This window comes from Diadema antillarum, unplaced genomic scaffold, assembly GCF_040938485.1.
Source record: "Diadema antillarum isolate AM-2024a unplaced genomic scaffold, OU_Dant_1.0 seq00001105_RagTag, whole genome shotgun sequence".
In the NCBI taxonomy this organism is placed as follows: Eukaryota; Metazoa; Echinodermata; class Echinoidea; order Diadematoida; family Diadematidae; genus Diadema; species Diadema antillarum.
In genome coordinates this window covers 1,324,854-1,348,200 of record NW_027271921.1, presented here as the reverse complement: position 1 = coordinate 1,348,200, position 23,347 = coordinate 1,324,854, and the positions used below count along the sequence as shown (strand labels likewise).

The 23,347-nt window shown below is 38.7% G+C and overlaps 1 protein-coding gene across 1 annotated transcript in view; it reads left to right on the top strand.

Moving 5' to 3' along the window:
• Positions 1-14,169, top strand: part of LOC139743777 (nuclear protein MDM1-like) — a 44,679-nt gene extending 30,510 nt beyond the window's left edge. The window contains exons 14-15 of the mRNA XM_071654231.1: positions 332-545; positions 13,850-14,169. Of these exons, the coding sequence (XP_071510332.1) occupies positions 332-545; positions 13,850-14,169 (534 nt within the window). The remainder of the gene's footprint in view (positions 1-331; positions 546-13,849) is intronic.
• The last annotated feature ends 9,178 nt before the right edge of the window (positions 14,170-23,347 follow it).

The window sequence follows — 23,347 nt, the reverse complement described above, 5'->3', positions numbered from 1 at the left end:
TCAGTATAATCAATGTTAAGTATTGTTAAATATATACAAAATGTGAACAATAGTAATAATAATGTTTCTAGACTAAACCGTCTACAGTTATGGTTTAGTGGGAAAATAGTGATATCTCCTTATATTTTAAGCTTTATTTCAAAATTTTTATATTGTAGGATGTTTTGTGATTCAACTTATATACACACATATGCATCAAATGTGATATCTCAAACATTTTTTAAATCACTGCTCCCAATGGTTAACAATACCTTTAAAGTGGGGGCATGTCGGGTATTTGTTGATGGCAACTCACCCTTATCGCCCCATGCTGTCTGTGTGTGTGTTTTAGATCTCAAAGCGCATTCAGCTGTCACCATCAGCCGGGGTCAGGACCAGTGACCCCCACCTCCTCGACGAGTCGCTCTCCCCCGTGGGGTTCCAGCGTCACTCTGAGCACTTCTTTGAGACCAGCCCGGCCATGCCCAGCCTCCCCAACAAGATTGAGCCCCCAGAGCGGTGGGCAGCCCCTAGGCAGGCCCTGAAGACGGCACCACCGGGCAGGGGTGAGTGAAAACCGCTTTGCCATGTCGTTGTTGTTGTTGTGTGTGTGTTTGTTTGTTTGTGTGTTTGTTTGTGTGTTTGTTTGTTTGTTTGTTTTTTACCAGAGCAGCAGTCTGTAGTAGTGTATGTCCCCCCAAACATTACAATCGGACATTCTGCAATAATAACTTTAAAAATAGTGAATCAATAAAAATGCAATTTCTAGGTGTGAAACTATAACTTATCATGTACATCTTACAGAAAACCCCCATTCACAGACCCCAGGTCACAGAGAAATTGGGATCTTTGTAGAAATTGTTAGGAATCCCTTCCCTCCAAGTTTTGTCCATGTGCTCACACCTTACAAAATGCTAAGAGCATCCAAGTGCTAAACTTGGAAGAACGCACCCATGACATGTCGTACAACAATTCACGTTTCTCTGTGACCACTTAACCAAATTGAATGGGGTTTTCTGCAAGATGTATAGGTAAGAAGTTATAGTTTCACACCCTGAAATAGCATTCGGATTGTTTAACCATTTTAAAAGTTATCAATGCAGAAAATTCGATCATAATTTTTTTTTGGGAAATACTTTACAGTAGGTGTTGCTTGACCTAAACCAAGTGGATAATGGCAGTATCCATTGTTACATGCTAAAGATAGTTGGACGGAAGCCAATTTGGAAGTTTCTTCTGTATATTAATACTAAATGTGGCAGGTTTGCTCCCTCAAATGAAGAAAATGAACTTTTGGATGTTTTGTAAAAAACACGTACAGTATAAGATACTTCCATTGATGATACCCAGAATCACCCTTTGTAGTCTGTATTCACAAAATATAGAGTTCAGCGTCAAGTAACTGCTGACTGTTTTCAAAGCTTCTGTAAGGTTTTCATGCTCTCTTTCACTTACTGCAGAGATTGAACAAGGGAGAAATCCAATTTGAGACAAGAAGTAAGGTCTGCATAAACTGTAAAGAAAACACTTCTTTTCATTGTCTTTATGCTTCCAAACTAAGCTAAGACCATGATATCATAGGGAGATTTACTTTTCATATCAAGAAGAATCAACAGGGCTTAAATCTACTAGTATGATAGATTGAAAACTAAGTGATTATACTCAGGAATAAAAAAAACTGTTGTGTGAGCTGATGTATGCTTGAAGCATTTCATCTTATTCAGTGCTGGTTAAGACAGGACCTTTCTTGGAGGCCACATGCTTGTTGTCAGTGAAGGCCAGTGGGAATGGCCAGAATCCATGTTCCTCATTAAACAACTTATGCATTTTTGATTTTTTTTTTCTTGCTCTGCTTTCTGTGTTCACTAGTGTGATTGCTACAGGGGGTTTTCCAACAAGGAAGTTTTGGCCATTTCCTATCTGTGGGTAAAACAGTCCAGGCTGTGAAAGAAGTTTAAATTGCTTTTGGTATTGTTGAAGCTACTTGTGGGGCTATTTTGAGCCTCCTCATTTGGTTTCATTTCAGAATCTCATTCAGATTCCTGTTCGGATTCACATTGTGGTCATCTGAGCTTTTGAAGTTTATTTCCTATTTGTTCAGATGAGATACAGTGAACAGCAATCGCACAGAAAACAGGAAGACTGCATATGATTCAGCAAGCCTCAATTTAGGGTACGACAAATTGTGGTGCCGCCTTGTGCTCTCATGGTAGCCAAATGTTAGCATTCGGAGATATATATTCCACTGCAAATTATTCATCCCTGTTATGACATGATGAACATAATCACAGAAATGATAATAATTTTTTGATGGTATTTTCGAAAGATGTTATCCTAATTGTGGTCAATGATTCAGAAAGAGGTCATTATAATCCACAAACTTGGCCCAAGATTACATATTATAGTCTGGACTGATTTTTCAACAATGCCAGTGCAATGGCACTGGTGCTGTTATTGTAGAGTACTGGTACTGAGCTGCACATGCATGCTCTGCCTTTGTTGCTGATGTAAGGGTATGGCTTGACCATTTTAAAGGGGAAATCCAGTCCAAATGTGAGTTTGTCGGATGAGAAAGAGTAAGATATTATGAGTTTAACAGTAAAATTTTGATTGAAATCGAGTGGAAAATAAGGAAGTGATCACATTTTGAAGTTTCACTAATTTTTTCAGGAAACAGTTCTTTAACGGTCAATATGAATATGCAAATGGCAAAGTGAGGATGTCATCCCCTCACAACTTTCCATATACACTGTACGAGCTGAAATTTTCGCGTACAGATATTTTTGCGAATTGCTGCTTTGAGGACATTTTCGCGTGTTGTTAATTTCGCGGTTGCGAGGGTCTAACTGAACTTAGTTATTTGCGCGTTGACATTTTCGTGTGTTGTTATTTTCGCAGCGCAAAGGCGATTCGCGAAATTCGCGAAAATAAAACCACCGTGAAAATTTCAGCTCTTACAATATGTAGTTTGTACATAAAATTGTTGAAATTTCCTGTTCTTCATTCAAACGGGTGCCCAAGGCTCAAATCCGGGTATATCTAGCTGATCACTATTCCAAAGTTATTCAACCAAGAATAACATCAGTTTTTAGACTTCAATGACAGAAATATTGAATTTTTGTCATATTTCTTTAACACGATCAATGGAAAATTGTGAGGTTATGACATAGTACAGTCTACTATGTCGAAATATTGGGTCCCGTGAGATTTTCGTGCCAAAATTGATTTTTTTTGGCTAAATTGGTCAATTTGGGGGTGCTGAATCCAAAAAACTTTGGTTCCATTTTTTCCAACCACGTCTTCAGCCGCCATTTTGAATTTCAAAATGGCCGCCATAGCAAACTGTATTTTGACCCAATTCTCATAATGTGAGCATCATAGAAGGCTCAAATTTGATGAAAAAAGCATGTTTATGATGTCAGACATTATGGTACACCATTTTCTGATACTGTAGATAGTATTAATACAATTTTCAGGCAGCCATCTTTAAATTCAAAATGGCCACCATAACAAATGTAATTGGGCCTATATCTCATATCGTATACGGTACATTGAGTAAGGTTGTAATTCGGGGCAAAGAGCATGCGTATGCTATCAGACATTCTGAAACATCTTTTTCTGAAACGATGGTTCATTTTGATATTGAAGGTGGCCATCTTGAAATTCAAAATGGCCGCCATACCAAAACGTATATTTTGACCAATATCTCATGTTGCTAGGGGCTGTTGTAAGCAATAAAGAAAATTCACATTTCGGACATAAACCAGGCTTATAATGTTGAACATTCAGATGCACTTTTCCCCTCCCTGAAATTGCAGATCACTTTCGAGGCGACCATCTTAGCATTCAAAATGGCTGCTTTTCAGCTAATATCTCTGGTTACAAGCAATGAATGTCTATGGTGGCTTACAGTGTACATTCTTTTAAAAACACACACATAGGGCCTATACATTCTGTAATAATGGATTATTCGCACTGGCCGCCACTCTTGAAATTCAAGATGGATTTCGACCATATTTGGTGCTGTAAGATCATTAAACTGCAAACCCAAGCATGCTGGAACACTCATGTGTAAGTCAATCACTTCAGTGAATTGCGTAGGCGGGACTACTTCCTGTCCCGTAGGTACACTGCCATGTTGAAATGCTAAATGGCAGCCATGGGAAACATTCCTTTAAAAGCGTAGCGTTTAGGTAAAAATTGTGAATGGGAAATCATGTAATTCTGACGTCAAAACAAATGACTTTCAAAAGAACCTCTTAATAACTGTGTCTGAGTGACTAAATGCCCCGTTTAGAAGATTTGGTCGTAGAGTTTACAATATTAGCCCTTATATATTCTAAAAATTTGTGGGATAGTCACTTTAATAGATATAATGTCTTCTATAGGCTCATTTCCTGCATGAGTTTTTGAAGTCACAGCACTTGGCTCTACACGGGGAGGATTGGTTCGATAAAATTCTTCCAGAAACAATGACTTTTGCATTTCTTGCTATGAGCATGATAATGAATTCTGTGGCCACCGTTGGTGTAGGAAGCTCCAAGTATTTAATTTAACAGTTTATGGATACCCTCTGGAAATAGCTACAATGTAATATATCATATTTCCCTGTAGTAGAGGCACAAATTAGGTTGTGAGAGTTGACGAGGTTTGCTCTCTCGATAATGTTGTATCAATGTTGTATCAAGACTCTACTAGGGTAAAGCGGGGGATTGTCCTGGATGAAGTCTGAAGTCATCCACGCCAAACTTCTGGAAGACATGGACTGTGTCATTTCACATTCTGCATGATTCTAGGTTCAGATACTTCTTGGTCCATCTGCTCTTTGAGACATCCTCAAATTTTCAACTTCAGCCAGCACCATGAAAGGCATGAAAAAGCAGACCTTTATAGTCGTTTTTTTTTCCACAACGAACTGCAGAACATAATCTCTCAATAATGCCAATTGTACTTTTATCATTTTAACAATTTTCCAGTGATGGAGCAGACATCATGCAATGCAGTAAGTAAAGCAAACTTACAAGATCCATCAGGAGAATTGAAATGTCAGTGTATACGTAATAATCATCAATATCTCTGATTTTCCCGTTGCTCTTGAAGTAGCATCTAATACATACAATGGAATGAGGCTATCTGTTTCCTCGTTGTGAGTGACAGGTGACAGCTCCCATGGCATCTTTGATGAACCCTTTGTTTCTTTTCTTTCCGTGATGTGGTCTCTGTGTCAGATAGAAATGACTGCTCAGTATTTCAACTTTCAGGCCGATTATTTGGCTCAGTTTTGTGGATCTCTAAGGCATGGGTATTAAAAATGAACCTTTGTTAGTGAGAATGAGGAGAAGGCCATGAAATTATGAGATGAAGAGTGATTGTGGAATTACTTAGAACTTATACCTTCCAATAATTGTATCGTCCAGCAATGACTGGATAATGGCAGGTCTATTTAGACTGTAGAACCAGTAGCAATGTTTTGAGAAGTTGGGGATCCTCTTATGCTTAATGACCTTGGATCCAATCTTACATGGTGTATTTTGATTGCACGAGCTGAATGTCTGGCCTTTTCATACTATCCGAGAAATGAATATATTTTCATTCTCTTAGATACGAATTCTTAGTACAGAAGATGAAAACTGCCCTTTTCATCTCTTTCTAGAATATCCCCCTTGCATGTTTCCGATAGCTGAATGCCAAACACCACATTCATCAGCTTCAAGGCAGTGACAATTTTTGAGATTACCCTCATGTGATGGTCTTCTAAATTGAGGAGGAATTCTGATGCATGCAAAGTGCCACAGAACTGAGCTATTATTGCTCCTTTGTTGTTTGAGAATCATAGGCTGTACAGCAGTAAGCATCTTGGAAGTCTTAATAATTGAAGATGACCCACTCAAGGGCAATCAGGAAAGAGGCTACTCATTCCTTATTCATTCTGCATTATTCCAGAAATATATCTAGTGTCTAGCAAATCTAGTTTCAGTTTGTGGCCAACAAACAAGCTTGTGAATGTGGTGCCTGGTAGGGTGACCGTGGCATTTCTTGCCATTGCGAGACTTTTCCTTGTTTGTCTCTCGAGGCAGCATCAAGTTTTTGAAGATCACCTTCAATTGTATCAATGGTTGCTTTTGTACAAATATTTTACTGACTTGGATTAAATGTAATCATTAACGAGGTTCCACGATGCAAAGTGATGTGTTCCCTGAGAGGCAAAAACAAACCGCTTTAGCGCGCAATTCAGGAATCGCGTATACCCGCCTGGCTATATGGGATGTAACGCTTACATGCTTACTTGCCCACAATTATGTCATGTATGGGACAGGGGTATCCCCCCCCCCCCCTGCCCCTCAGCATGGCTTGATGACGTCATTGGAACCTCGTCCTTACATTTTGAATTTATGACGACCATTTTGAGAGATGGCTGTCATTCTGCTTGAAATGGAAATGGATTCGGTTTAACTAGAACTATTTTGGCATATTCATCTAAGGCGCTTACAACAGTATTATATGGTTTCTATATAGCAGCCATCTTGAATTTCAACATGGCTACCTGTCTAATGATCCACAATTAGGAAACAGCTGTACTGGAACGTTGGACACCACAAGCATGCCCATTCTTGAAAATTTGATGCTTCTACAATAATTGCGACCTAGGATATGGGTAAAAACGCTACGGCGGCCATTTTGGAATTCAAGATGGCAGCCTACAAACTGGACAAAACAATGCACAATATTAGAAAAAGATATATTAGAGTGTATGACATCACAACAAGGCATTTTGAACCAAATTTGAAGCTTCTACAATGCTCACTCTATGAGATATGGGTCAAATTACAGTTTCCCATGGTGGCCATTTTGAAATTCAAGATGGCAGCCTACAAATTGTATCAAAACAATCCACAATATCAGAAAAAGATATATCAGAGTGTCTGACATCACACTCATGCATTTTGCACCAAATTTGAAGCTTCAACAATGCTCACTTTATGAAATATGGGTCAAGATACAGTTTGCTATGGCGGCCATTTTGAAATTCAAAATGGCGGCTGAAGACGTGGTTGGAAAAAATGGAACCAAAGTTTTTTGGATTCAGCACCCCCAAATTAACAAAGTTGGCCAAAAAAATCAATTTTGGCACAAAAATCTCACGGGATTACATAGTAGTCTCTACTAACATGGTTAGCTCACTCATCTGCTTATTCATATCCACTCTACAAGAACTGTTTTGCAGAAATTAGCAAACTTCAAAATGTCATAATGATAACTCCCTTATTTTTCATCCAATTTCAGTCAATCTTTATACCCCCGCCAAACGAAGTTTGAAGGGGGTATATAGGAATCAGCGGACGGTCGGGCGGTCGGGCGGTCGGTCGGGCGGTCGGTCGGGCGGTCGGTCGGGCGGTCGGTCGGGCGGTCAGGCGGTCGGTCCGTTGCAAATCTTGCGTCGCGAACTACTTCCTCAGTTTTCAACCGATTCCCATAAAACTTGGCACAGATGTGTGCCTTGGGTTGTAGATGTGCAAGACGTATTTTTTGACAGTATCCAAAAGTACGTTGCCATGGTAACGGCATATTATGGGCAAAAATGGGTACAAATCTTGCGTCGCGAACTCCTCCCACAGTTTTTGATCAATTTTTATGAAATTAGGTACAGATGTTCATCTGAATATGTTAATGTGCAAGACACATATTTCCGAAGTGGCAAAAAGTGCGTTGCCATGGTAACGGCATGTTATTGGTAAAATATAGGGCAAAATGCTTCATGGCAAAACTGCTTCATCAGTGTTCTTCCAATTCTCATGGAATTCATATTGAATGTTTGTCTTAGGATATAGGTCAGCATGACACATTTCTTGACAGTGACAAAAAGTATGTTGCCATGGTAACAGCTCACATATCATGAGCCAAAATGATGGAAAATTTTGTGTTGCAAACTACTTCCTCAGTTTTTGCCCAATTTCCATGAAACTTGGTACAGATGTGTGCCTTTGGTTGTAGATGTGCAAGACGCATTTTTTGACAGTACCCGAAAGTACGTTGCCATGGTAACGGCATATTAATGGCAGAAGATCAAGGAAAGATCTTGCGGATTTAACTACTTCCTCAGTTTTTTGACCAAAGCTTATGAAATGTGGCACACACCTTGATCTTGGTGGGAAGATGTGGAAGACATATTTTTCGGACGTGTCGGAAGCTGCGTTGCCATGGTAACGGCATATAAATGGCAGAAGATCAAGGAAAGATCTTGCGGATTGAACTACTTCCTCTGTATTCGACTGAAGCTCATGAAATGTGTCACACACATTGGTCTTGGTGGGAAGATGTGCAAGACATATTTTTTGGACGTGTCGGAAGCTGCGTTGCCATGGTAACGGCATATTAATGGCGGAAGATCAAGGAAAGATCTTGTGGATTGAACTACTTCCTCAGTTTTTGACAAAAGCTTATGAAATGTGGCACACACAATAGTCTTGGTGGGAAGATGTGCAAGACATATTTTTCGGACGTGTCGGAAGCTGCGTTGCCATGGTAACGGCATTTAAATGGCAGAAGATCAAGGAAAGATCATTCCTTGGGTAAGACTGTCGTCACGGGGCGGGGGTATTAATCACCTTAAGTGATATTTCTAGTTTGCAGCTGAAATCATGAGATTTTACTCTTTTTTTTTTTTAAATAAGACTAACTTTTATTTTGACTAGATTTCCCTTTTAACCCTATGTAGCCCCGGGTGGCTTCAACACCCATCCCCTGTTCGCCACCTTTCACAATGATTTTTTTTAATGCAGAATTTTTTTTTTTCTAAATTTCATGACTATTTTCTTTCACATCTTGCACACATTTTGAGACCCCATCTGTGAAAATTGGGGGTATGCTTGCTGAGGTATAGCACATTTTCATGACCACTGTCACTGAAAATGGCAGTTTCCTGTGATCTTTGTGTGTACAATGTACAGGTTTTGCAAGAAGTGTAAAATCAATGCTTTTCCTTGGTTTTCTCACATAACATCGTTTTTTGCTTATCATCAACTATTCTAGGTAAAGATAAACAATGAAAAACTAAAATTAAAAAATACATTACATATTAAAGACAAAGAAATGCATAAGAAATTAAGAAAACAATAAAATACGCAAGAAATTCCTTGTGATACCACAATTGTTTTCACCTTACTTCGTTAGCTATGTTGAAAAAAAATATTTAGAGAAAAAAAATAGCCCATTTAAAGCTTTACAAAGCTTAAAATGTGATGCACAAAAGCATGCATAAATTAGCATAGTTAGCATGATATAGAGAAAACATCTATGTGTTATGGAAAATTTAATGATTCATTCTTTGAGATTACATGATGGGCAAATTGCGTGCCGATTTTCGCCACGATGGCGCTATCAACAGCAGAGATCTTAGGCCCCCCCCCCCCCCAGTTTACTAAGTTACCATTCTTGCTCATATATCAGTATTACTAAATAGACATCAAAAGCATGTTTGCCTAACACATAACACATACCAGGTGCTGTATGAATGAGAGAGGGTGCAAAATGTTATGAATCTTGTCTCTAAAACAGATGAGTTCAAAATGTGATATTTTGTTTACGGTTCCTCTTACTCTTTATTTATGTTGTTATTTTAATGAACATGCTGGATATTAACCCTAAAAGGGCCGGGCTTTTTTGGCTATGCTCAGACTGGGGGGATGGATTCCGCCACCCCCCCCCCCCCCCCCCCCGAGATCTCGGCCATCGGTGATGCGATCGCGATGAAATTTTGCATGCGTGAGACCCACGTCATAATCTACAAGATTGTGTCATGAGATTTTTTGAAACAATCAATTTCTAATTTTAATTAATTAATTATGTATGCAAATTAAGCTCAATATCATATTTTAGCCTAGTTAAAAGCATTGAGAGTCTTATTTTTTATCTGTAAATCTGTTTTAGCATATTCAACAATTATACATCACAAAAACTTCCAAAACTCATTTCGATTCTTATGTATTTTATTGTTTTCAGAATTTCTTATGTATTTCCTTGTTTTCCAACTTTTGTTTTTTCTTTGTTTTTTCATTGGAAATTGTCACTGACCACTTTTCGACCATAATTAGCGCAAAATTAATCAATGAAAGTGATTAATTGTAAAAATAATCAGGTTTTTATGACTTTCATGACAGAGCATTGTTTTCCATAGGAAATGTACACAAAATCACAAAATTGTGCCCGTTTTGGGGCAAAAAATGTTTCAAAAATGGGCGTGGCTTCGCAAAAGTATGCGCGGACGTTGCAAATTTGGTCTCAAAAGTTGCGCGAGACTTGAACAAACAAAGTCAAGAAGCCTCGCGACGAGGCCTTCTCGCGTTACAGAATTGTAGCGCGAAACATTGAGGGGGGGCGGGTTCCCCCCCCCGCCCCTTTTAGGGTTAAGGGATACGAAAACTCTGAAAAAAGCATTAATAACAGATTGGTACATGTATGTAATACACATCCCTGAGTATAATATGTGGATACACTATGCAGTGAAATATGTACCCTACATAACATGTTTATTAGACATTGCTTGAGTGGTTGCATAAAGTTAGTGGCTTCTCTATAGACAACTGGCTGTCTAGACACTTTCTCTGATCTGGCGACTCTTTGATATTCACGCAGAGACTGAAACTACTTCGGCACTTTTCTTTAGTGCAAGCTACTCTGCTCTGATCTTATGACGGTCAAAAACTGAATAGCTTCTTAAAAAATCTAACACTTAGCATCCCCCATGCACACTTTAGGAATGCTCAAATTCAGGGAACATTGAACCTCAAGAGTGAAACTTTTCCAGTACTTTTCATAGTTGACAAAATTATAAGTACAATCTACCCTGCTCTTATCTTCTAGCTGCCAAAAACTGAAGTGGTGCTTTAATACACTTACAGCATCCCTCATGCACACTTTAGGAATTTCACTTTCAGGGAAAATGTAACTGCAAAAGCTGCTTTGTGCTTGTTACGAACCGCGTTTGGATGTCCCTGTTTTTATGCCTCCGCCACGAAGTGGTGCCGGAGGCATTATGTTTTCGGGTTGTCCGTCCGTCCGTCCGTCCTTCCGTCCGTCCGTCCGTCTTTCCGTCCGTCCGTAATGAATTTTGTGGACAAGGTAACTATCAAAAGCTGTTGAGGTATCCTAATGAAACTTGGCATGTATGTGTATTAGGGGGTGAAGTTGTACCTATCAACTTTTGGGTGCACGTGCTCAAGGTCAAAGGTCAAAAGGTCAAGGTCAAATACATAAAATTTCACTATTTCCACCATATCTATGCAATGCCTGAAGATATTTTTTTGAAACTTAGTGTATACATGTATTACCCAATTTAGATTCTCTGGTGAAAGTTTAGGTCATGAGGTCAAAGGTCAAAGGTCAAAAGGTCGAGTGAAAGTATTACAACTTCTTTTTTTATCTGTAAATTGGAAAATTGTTTAAGGTATCTTCATGGAACATAGTATATACATGTACTGACTGGCAGTGGTTATCTAGAGAATGTAGGGTTCATGGTATCAAAGGTCAGGGGTCAAAGGTCAAGTGCAACACTTCAAAATTTTACTATTTCCCTCATGTTCATGCAATGCCAGCAGGATTATTATTTTTTTTTTTTTACACTTGGTGTATGCATGTGTAACCTAATAGAAATTCTCTGGAGAGTTTTTCTTTTTCTTTTTCTTTTTTTTTTGGGTTTGCCTCAAAGGTCAAAAGGTCAAAGATCAAGTGAAAGTGCTGAACTAACTTTTTCCTCTATATCTCAGAAGTGGCTCAATTTATCGTGAAACTTACTGCATATTTATGCATGTTCTACCTGAAAGTGATTATCTTATGAATTTTAGGGTCAAAGGCCAGATGAACATGGTAACAATTTACTATTCAGTACAGAAATTGCACTTTTTCTCCATACCGGTACCATGAAAATTACTCAATGCATAAATGTATGAATGGGTCAAAGTCAAGTTAAAGTCCTTAAATCCCCAAATACATGCTCTCCTATTCATCCAATTAAACCAAGGTCAAGGAAGGTGAACATTCAACACATTTGTGACAAACTTGTCATTTCAATATTTTGCCAGTTTTGTGAAAATGTAATCACACATTGTCCACATGTACATTTACTATCTAGACCTATTAGGAGAATCATGCATTATGGCGGAGGCATACCAGTCGCCATAGCGACATTTCTAGTCCTTTTTAGGTTTGTGTCAGTTCAATTCATTTTCCAGGCAAATGATTCCACTTGCATTTGTATTTTTTTTTAAATCAAGTTATGATTTCCACATAAATCGTGATAAATGTTGCCACAGAAAGAAACTAAAAGGCGCATCCAGACAACATTCTAAGAATTATCATAACAAAAGTGTGCTTTTCCTCAAACAAGTAGGCAAGGCTAACATTTTCCAAGCAGTTAAGTTCATTCTTACACCCACGAAACACGTGACATCACACATGAAACCGAAAAGGTTTGAAGTTAAAGGTCCACATAACCAATGATGTACAAATTGTTCAGACTCACACTGGTTGTTGCTGAGCATGCACAGTGATGACCCGAGTGACTTGAATGATCAGTTATACAGACCTACATGTAAATAATAAGTCTGGGTAAATTATCCAGGTACCCTGTCTTCTCTATCGGCTAGTGATGTAAAGTAATATGAGTGCTCACAAACAAATCTTTTGCAATGTTTGGTGATGGAAATCTAAGAAAGAGTTCCTTTGGAGTCTACACAGATATCAAACAAATACTGTACAAATGTATTTGGTATATACAAGTCTGATTTATCTTGATTTATGACTTCCCAACAATTTTGTGAGTGGTTAGATTAGGCGATTTTAGAGTATGGCCATGGACAAATAAATTGTTATCATTACTCATTCTTAGGAAGAAGTGTAACATCCATTTTCACAGTAGGCGTGCCAAGACTTTGGTTTAGATGTAACTGTATTATCACGCACCCTGTTCATGTACTGTGCATTGCATACTAGCGCATGTACAAGTGTACACTATGTATAATCTATGTGTACACTATGTATATGCTTGTTGTAATGACTGCTGTATGGTTCACTACAATGGTGGTCTTGGATCACGTGTTCAATATCGTATGGTCATGGTCATGTACAAGTGTACACTATGTACATTGTTTCATGTTGAAATCAGTTTATAGAAAGATTTTTGTGTGTTGTTTAATTTGCAAATAACACCTAACTCACCAAGCTCACGAAAATTAAAACTCCGTGAAATATATAGCGCATGGAACAGTAGAATTTCTGACTAGCTGAATGTGAAGGTACTGATATATGCATAATTTCTCCATACTGAATATGAAATGGTAATAATATGTAGTTTTACTACATCTTTGTAGTTTTACTACAAGATTGTTAAAAACAAAAGAGTAAAGAAATGAGCATCAACATTTCAGCTTAATCATTAAAAAAAATGATAGACTTTACTTACCCACTAATTATGACAATATATTAGATTTTGACACAACTTTCTTGCACATCAAACCATTTTTCTGTTGTGATACCACCATTAGTGACTTTTGTGGAATGAAGGGGTTGTAGACACAAAGTTATGGAACAAGACCTGATTTTAATTTTTTGGCTTTTTTTTTTTTTTTTGATATGAGAGAGTCCTGGAGTGATAATATGCGGTCTTATTTGCTTGTGTGTTGCAACCAATGTTATCATTTTGATTATACATATGAATATTACATTTATTAACAGTATTGATAAACTTCTGTTCTGTTTGATATCACTCTTTTTATGGAAGTCAACTTGAAGTTAGACTGGCACTATGCTTTAGAGACAAAAGACAACTGTCACTGTGGAAGCAGAGATAAATATGTGTATTTTTGTTTTTCCATAGGACCACTGGAGAGACCCCACTCAGGAAGCATTGCAGGGCGCCCCCAGACGGCCATCCCTGAGTCCAGGCGGCAAGCCACCCTACGGGAGCACCGCACAAACTCCTTCATGTCTCCCCGAGCCGACGGAACGACGTCGACCCCGGCCGATGACGACAATTACTCGGACCTGGGCGTGGCTCCGCTTCGGGGCCGGAGAGACAGCGACGAGCTCTCCACCTCCACGCTCTCCAACGCCTCCAGCATCTCGCTGGCATCGGAGGTCCTGGAGAGAGCCAAGAAAAGGCGGGATGAGTTTTGGGGCAAGGAAAAGAGAGAGTGAGGTCCCTGGTGGTGCCACCATCTATTGTGTAACAACTGTGCTTGTGCCCAAAATGAATGCTATCTAGTAGTGTATTAAAGGGGGGAAAAAGTTCAGTAAAGTTATAAAATTGTTCTTTGCATCTTCATGTGGGCACTTGTGGTCCATATAAACGTTAGATTCAGTCATAAACAACCATCCTGTGTGTTAGGAAAGCTAATCAAAGTCAGACAGAGCATTCAAAGTGATGCAGAACATATGATGAACTAAAAGATAAGAAGTGGAGGATGGGGTATCAAAGTTTGAGATATGGCATCTTTGTAATCATACATGTACCAGGATAATATCTGGTCTTAGTCTCTAGGTAGGTAGTTCATGGTGTTACATGTACATGCTCTTGTAGGCTTTTTGTACTTGCTCAGAAGGCAGGGTTGAAGGTAGCTCGTCGTCAGATGTGGCAGATAGAGAAGCAATACGAAAAGCACAGTAATTTGTTGTCTTTTCATAATCAGGTGCCTCAATGACGTACATCATGAAAAGGCTTCTAAAGAATGGGTTCTAGGGAACACTCGCTCACATTGTGTCTAGAAGAATGTGAACATTTGCCACTGCTTGAGGATGGAATATGACTTGCCAGGTTTAAGCATGAATAGTATTTCTAATTCATGTGGCATTTGGATGACTATCATATAAACAGTTAACTTTGAAGCAGTTGAGATATTGAAATACATTCCTTATAACAATTTACCTCATTAATTTCCCTTTGGGGCCAAGTTAGATGTCTTTTTTTTTCTAAATAATTAAGTGAGATTATTTTCCAGTATAAATGTGTGTACAAAGTGTACAGTATTTGTTTGAAGTGTACACCACGTGTCTGCAGATATGTACATATCACTTGTGCAGTTATATTATTTATAGATAGCCTTTGAATTTTTATTTTTCAAATCTTGTATATATTTTGTAAATGTTGTATGAATTTTCTAGTGCTCGTGTACAATATCTTCAGTAAAGCTATAGCATTGATAGCAAGTAAAGACACAATGTAGTCTTGGGGTAAATTTTATGAGGATGATGATTGGTCACCATAGCAACAAACTAAATGTCAAAAGATGAATTTGCTGTGTCATGTCAGAGAGAGTCCAATTGTAGCAACTGACAGTAACAGGCCAGTTTTTGATGTATTCAAATTCATGGATATTTTCGCACGTTGGCCTATCAATGCTGATATGTTCCTAAGTGCATTCAGTACATAAAATCCATGTTGCATACATTAGTTGTTGCTATTTCAGGCACACCTCGAACAAATTTTGAACTGGTTGTTAGGAGCAACGCCTGCGATGAAGATACGCATGACGTCTGAATAAACTAGTGTCCTGGTCTGTCGCAAAGGCCTTTATGAAACGAGGTCCCCTAGACCCCTAGCTAGGTGTGAGCTATGTGTAATCTCTTCCTTTCATATTCAACTGAATATAAGGGACTTAGTCAGTTCTATAGATGACTTTGCTATATCATATGACAAAACTTCCTTCCTCTTCTTGTCGCGGTCTTTCTGATCTGTCATCTCATAGCCTATGCGGTGAAATAGTCATTTTCAAGCAGCTGCTGGCTCTATTGCAGGAAGATACATTAAGTGGCTTTCTGGACTATGTGGTTCTTAAAGGACAAGTCCACCTTCATATACATGTGGATTGAGTGAAGGCAAGAATATTAGTAGAACACATCAGTGAAAGTTTGGGGGAAATCGGACAAGTCCGTTCAAAAGTTATGAATTCTTAAAGTATCTGCGCAGTCACTGCTGGATGAGAAGACTACAACAGTGTGTGATGTCACATGCGTACAACAATACAAGGAAAATAAAAAGAGAGTTTCACAAAACTTTACCTTTTGAATAAAGTGCATATTTCTTCGACTTGTTAATGACATATGTTAAGGGTAATATTATTTCCCCTACTTTCGGAAAGAGAAAAGTTGAGTGTTCTTTCGTTGTGCGAGAAAAACGGAAATATGTTGAATTTTCTTTATTCTTTCTTTATATCTTTGTACAAATGTGACATCACAAGCTATAGTAGTCTTCTCATCCAGCCGTGACTGAGCAGAAACTTCAAAATTCATTACTTTTGAACGGATTGTCCAGTTTTCCTCAAACTCTCACTGATGTGTTCTACTAATATTGCTGTATTCACTCAACCCACATGTCTATAAAGGTGAACTTGTCCTTTAACCATCTTTGCTGTTGCTGTTGTAGCAAGTTGCTGCAGCAGCCGTAGTCTGCCACAGTGTGCTAAGCTGTCTAAAGCAGTCTAGTTGCAGTACCACTGCTATAAAATCCATGTTACATACATTAGTTGTTGCTATATCAGATACACTTCAAGCAACTTTTGAACTGGTTGTGAGGAACAACTTCTGCTACAGAGATACGCATAACATTGTAACCAGATTGACTGCAACAGGGGAAGTAACAAGTATGTTACTTCCCCTGGAGCAAAAGAGAGATAGAGATGGAGATATAGGCTTCTTTTACTTTTTGCTGTATGTGGAGTTTGATGAAATACCCCTGAAATGAAGTGGAACTATGTGCATTTTAGAGACTGAGCTCACAAAGGGTTTTGCATTGATTTGCTTTTGGCCAGCTGGAAAATTGGAGTTTGTCTCAGATTTTTGACAAGTCGCTGTGCATAGCTTTTGAGTCCAATGATTCCAGTTACCACTTTGCTTGAACCATTTCAGCCATCTGATTGTAATGGCAGGACCACCAGAGGGACCAGCACTTATCAAAGAAAGGGTACTGAGTACCCTTTCTACTACTCCTGGTAGTGGAAACCCTCTTTTCCTTGAAGATAACGAAGACGACAATGATGATGGTGATGATGATGATGATGATGATGATGATGGTGATGATGGTGATGATGGTGATGATGGTGATGATGGTGATAATTATGATAAGATTTGCATTAGTGTTGTCATTGTTAATATTATTATAATAATAATTATTATTATTATTCTCATTTTTATTATTATTATTCTCATTTTTATTATTATAATTATCATTGTTATCATCATCATCATCATCAACATCATCATCAGCATCATCATCATCATCATCATCATCATTTTCATTCTTACTAGTAATAGGAGCAATAGTTGTTGTTGTTGTCATTGTCCTCATTATCATCATCATCTTGCAGCTAGATAATAGACATTCCATTCAGGACTTTCTCCAAGAGAATAGGTATCATTTCAACGTTGGACCAATGAGTGCAGGAAGTATGTTTGTCCTAATAATAGCTGGTAACAGGACGGAGACATAAAATGGGAACAAACAAAACATCCGCTTCCCGGTATATTAATGTCGATTTCCATGTTTTCACCTTCAGACTTCCAATCTTTTTTTTTTCTTTTTTTCTTTTCTTTTTTTTTACCCAAGGGCTGTCCACAGTTTCAGAGAATGTCATCAAAGGCTTTTTTATGTTGTCTAGAAAGTTTATTTTGCTTAAATTGCATGAATTGTGCATATAAACTTAAACGTGCAGGCTATGTCTGTAGTTATGAATTAACACATTTCATGATGCAACGGGAAGAAGGCATATATTGATGAGACATCTGTTGAAATTTGGACTTCGTGTGGGGAATCTAGTTTGTGTAACAGCTGTGCCAACATCAACAACTCTTGAAGAGTGACACAAAACTGGACACATGTTTGTTTTCTTTCTTTCAAAAGTTGTAGCTATTTTGAGATACCTATAGTTGTGGATTGTACTGTTACCACTCAGTTCAAGTTAACATTTTGTTCTTATTCTCTTGGGGAAATGTGTTTTGCTCCTTACCTACTGAACTCTGTGTTTGTGGCTTGGCACGCTTTTCGAGAGAAATAGATGTTGTTGGTGTGTATTGTGTTGGCTACGTGTGAATTCGATATCTTCACCATGGAAGCGTTTATTCTGTGCAAACAAAACAGAACCCGTTGCAGACACACGCACACAACGTAATTTTCCCTATTGGGGGGGAAAAATAGCATATGGAAAGAGTTTGTGTGCATGCTTGGGAAATGCATCCACGAGGAAATTCAGGGAATGTTGCCTCTGAAACTGAAATTCACAAGGAAATAGGATATGTTGTTTTCCTGGATGCGGAAGATCAGAGCAACGTAGCATACTGTGCGATGGAAGGTTGTCTAGCAAGAAGAGAAAAAAGGTGTCTTTTGTAAAAAAAGACATGATATATCACCAACAAGACAGCGTATGCTTGTCGCCATTAAAGCACTGAACCAAAAATGAATGCCCCTTACGCCAAGATAGAGGTGAACTTGCTCCCATTACTATGATAGCTTCATTTCTATGTTGTTACCGCTTCAACCCAGGAATTACTTGAGCAACTTGGATGAAGACGCTTTGAGGAATTTGTCCACAAATATATCCCCCTCCTGAAAAGAACAACATGCAAACAAACTGACATTAACATGGATTTGCTGGATTGTAGCAATGGTAGTTGCAGGCAGTCGCCTGTTAACAGTATTGTTGCTCGTTGCTCGAAGCTTAAAGCTAGTCCTGTAGGGTTTGTGTGTGTGTGTGTTTGGATGTCCTGTGAGGCGAAACTGAGAAATGATGTCTTTCTGAAATTCATCACTAGTGTTGTCAGTTAAGAGATCTCTACTGTGAAATCTTCATTACCAATGCAATTGACTTTACCGAACTTGTTTTCAAGAAGTTAAATAAATCGTAACAATGAATTTTTAGCACATATTTGATCGCCAGATAAGCGCCAGAATTAATGATTGGCAAAGTTATGAACTTTGATATTTAAAGCAATGCAATTTTTATGGTATTTGTGGGTAAAGTTGCAATTGTTCAGGTGAGGATTCCAGTTTTTATGCCCAATTTTTCAGGTGTTGATCATCGTAGTAGATCTTAATTGCAAATCAGTTCTCTTTCAGCTTTTTGGGAAAGTGCAGACATTTAAAGCAAAAAGTGGTGTCAAATATGAAATGTAGTAGATATATTTGTGAAAATCTCCCCATCAGCCAGTGCAGATAAATATCTTTCATCAACTTGTTCTTCAGTTTGTAATGTGTTTTATGATGTAATTTTTTTTCTTTGTTTTTGCATGCATGGATATGTAATTTCTTGTGAGAACTCTACCACAATCCACAATGGGAAATTGTAACTGTTTTTCCTAGGATCATTGTTTACCTGAAATTATGGACAGTAATGGGAACTCTCCTGCTTAGTTTTGAAAGAGTTAAAAGAAAAGCAACAGCAGACGCTAAAAAGAATGGATTTATCCCTGGTTTTGGTATCATGCTGTACATTTTGTCCATTTGTCAGTGCCCTCTGCCAGAAAGGTTATTGCTGAGCTGACCTCCTGTATGTGGCAACTGTTCATCTTTTCCAGCTGGACTATGTTGTGATATACATGTTGAATTGTCATCAGGAAGCTACTTACAACCGTGTTCCTATGTAGGGATGCCAATTACATTGTATTAGTTTTGTTTGTTTGTTTGGGTTTTTTTGGCAGTATTTCGTACTGCTTTTTGCTCTCAATACTGCAGGTTTCATGAAAAATACTGTTTTACATAATTTGCATTCCTACACTTTTCTATTGCATGAAGGGTAAAGATACTGTTTTTGCACCAAAAAAAAAAAAATGCTTTTCAGCCTTCAGAATACTGCGATTCTGTGTATATACAAGGTTGGGATCTCTGCAGTACGTTTTTTTTTCTAGTAAGGAGTCATTTAAACATTTGATACCAACATTAAAGCTGTGTCTTTGCTTTCGAACCTTGCTTCCGAGATAGAAAGAAAACTGTCTGTTAGGCTTCCTGAAGTTATTGTTGCTGGCAAGTAAATGATATACTTGCTTGTGTTTTGCTTTGGTTTTGGCTTTCTAACATTGAACAGAAAGCAGATGTGTCACTGGGGGCTTGTCAGATTTCTGATTAAATCACTGCCATTTTTCTACTGAAACTGAAACGTTCATGCACATTCTGATCTTTCCAACAGTCACTGTTAGATTTTTCTTTTTCTTTTATCAGTATAATCACTCAATTCAAGCAGAAATTTATTTTGAGATGTATTTGTTTCTAAAGCTAGGAGCCTATGGAGAAAGATGTTTTTCTAATACTTCTGATCCTTCATGCGTGAGATTCATCGGAACATTTTCCGTGCAGATATAACTGTACTGATATTTTGTCGAACACGTTTTAAATTGGTCACTCAAGCTGTAATGGAGAAAACGACAAACAAAGATGAATCGTAAATGTATGTATGTACATCCTAAGAAGCAGAATTTATTCCTTTGGTGGTTGCTATTTTAAGACGACTTGGAAGAGTGTGTGGACTTGCCTCTTTTCTTCTGTTTTCAGCAACAACAACAACAACAAAAATCAGTCTCATTCTCAAATAAAGCCGAGTGATTGAAGAAAATTCATGTTCAGTCTTTTTGTGTGTCTAGTTATTTGTTTGTATACATGTCATCCTGTCTGCTGTTATTTGTAGAAAACATCTGTTTTGTAAATGGAACATGGCATGACTGCATCACAACCATGACATTTATCAAAGTTCTGCACATGTACCTGGTACGTGGATATCTAATGCACACCGTTGCACATTTATACACTCTTTGTTTTTATTCAGTCTTATTCCCATGGCATGGCAAACTAATCATTGTAACAAGGTCGAACGTCCAACAAAAGCAGATGGTAAATGTAGCAGCAGGTGCATTTCGTTTTTACATTTTTTAAAATTACATTTTGATTGTCCACACATGATCACATACACTGTGTAGGGGCCTACCGTACATGTAAACATGAGTTATATTTTAATTTGGTCTCGTCTCCAATAAAAACACAATACTTGTAGCTTCCACTGTTCCTTGATAGTACAATATGTAAATGTGTATGATTATGTGGTACAAATACACATGCACTTAACACACACACACACACACACACACACACACACACACACACTTACATTTCCGATAGTATTTCAAACTCCGTTCAATGATACACATGTAGATGTCAAATGCACAAACTCACTGATGCTGCTTTATAAGATAAATTTGTGTGTACAATAAAGGAATAATACAAGACTTGTATATTACAACAAATGGTTTAACTTTAGCTACTGGGTCAAATTCATATTTGCTGCATGATTACATGGAAAAGTTAAAGTGAAAAACACTTTTCCACACACAAAGAAAAATAAATAAAAAGATGTGCAGATCACTTTACTCAACTTATACAAGATGATTCAGTTGATCAAATGAAAATTCATTTCTTTCATTATTATTATAATGTTTAAATTTGTTAGGCCTAACCATCACCCGACCACAGAATAAAGGCAGCTGTATATTCGACTCGGGCAATACAATTCTAGTTCAGGCAATAAATGTCGTATCCCCCTCAAGGCCAGTCCATATTATATATTAAAAAAAAAAAAAAAAAAAAATCATTTCTTTAGCATATCACCCAACTGACTTCATTTTATTTCAGTTGTTTTACTTGAGAGATAAAAGAAATATACGGACAGAATAATATCATGTATGTGTTCACTGCATCAATCGACCGAACTGTGCATATCTGCCCTCCCTCCCCCCCCCCCCCCACACACACACACACTCACACAAACTCTGAAGAACCATAGTTGCGTGTTCCCATTCATAACTTAAACAAAACAAAAAAAGAAATCATCTTCATTGATAACAATATCATTGTCTATAAAGGAGAAGAAACAAAAATCCTTGACTAAAGACCTAAAAAGAGTCAAGGATAATGAATAAGAGATCCACCTAATTGTAACTCTCCCCAACCAACCTTGGAATAGAAAATATGTCTTAATCATCAAATATTAAACGTCTGTTCCATTTTTAGCTCACCTGAGCCAAAGGCTCAAGTGAGCTATTGCGATCGCCCTTCGTCCGGCGTCCGTCGTGCGTCGTGCGTCGTGCGTCGTGCGTCGTCCGTCGTCCGTCGTCCGTCGTCCGTCGTCCGTCGTCCGTCGTCCGTCGTCCGTCGTGCGTCGTGCGTAAACTTTTTACATTTTCATCTTCTTCTTGAAAACCCCATGACCGATTTTCATCAAACTTGGCAGGTAGCATCCCTAGGGGGTTAGGAACTCAATTTGTTAAAATGGGCACCATGCCCCACCCAGGGGGCCCCCAGGGGGGCCCAAACCCCCCAAAATTAAGGAATCTGTAAAAATCTTCTTCTCTAGAACCAGAAGTGATAGAGCGAAGTTAATACTATGAGTTAGTACATTGATGACTGTAGTTCAAGTTTGTTCATGGCAGAATCAGGGGTGCCCCCCTTGGGACCCAGGGGAGGGGGGTGGGGAAGGGTTCTAATGGGGCCTAAATTGTACATTTTCATCTTCTTCTTGAGAACTCCATGACCCATTTTCACCAAACTTGGCAGGTAGCATCCCTAGGGGGTTAGGAACTCCATTTATTAAAATGGGCACCATGACCCACCCAGGGGGCCCCCAGGGGGCCCAAACCCCCCAAAATTAAGGAATCCGCAAAAACCTTCTTCTCTAGAACCAGAAGTGATAGAGCTAGGTTAATACTATGAGTTAGCACATTGATGACTGTAGTTTCAAGTTTGTTCATGGCAGAATCAGGGGTGCCCCCCTTGGGACCCGGGGGGGGGGGGGGGTGGGGGTGAGGAGGGGTCCTAATGGGGCCTAAATTGTACATTTTTATCTTCTTCTTGAGAACCCCATGACCCATTTTCACCAAACTTGGCAGGTAGCATTCCTAGGGGGTTAGGATCTCAATTTGTTAAAATGGGCACCATGCCTCGCCCAGGGGGCCCCCAGGGGGCCCAAACCCCCCAAATGAAGGAATCTTTAAAAATCTTCTCTAGAATCAGAAGTTATAGAGCTGAGATAATACTATGAGTGAGTACATTAATGACTGTAGTTTCAAGTTTGTTCATAGGAGATCCAGGGGTGCCCCTCTTGGGGGTAGGGGGAGGGGGGTGGTTGGAAGGGTCCAAATGGGGGCCTGAATTGTACATTTTCATCTTCTTCCTGAAAACCTCATGATGGATTTTTGTCAAACTTGGCAGGTAGCATCCCTAGGTGGTCAGGATCTCAATTTATCAAACTGGGCACCATGCCCCACCCAGAGGGCCCCAGGGGGCCCCAATTTCCCCAAATTAAGGAATCTTGAAAAAATTGGGCCCTTATTGTACATTTTCATC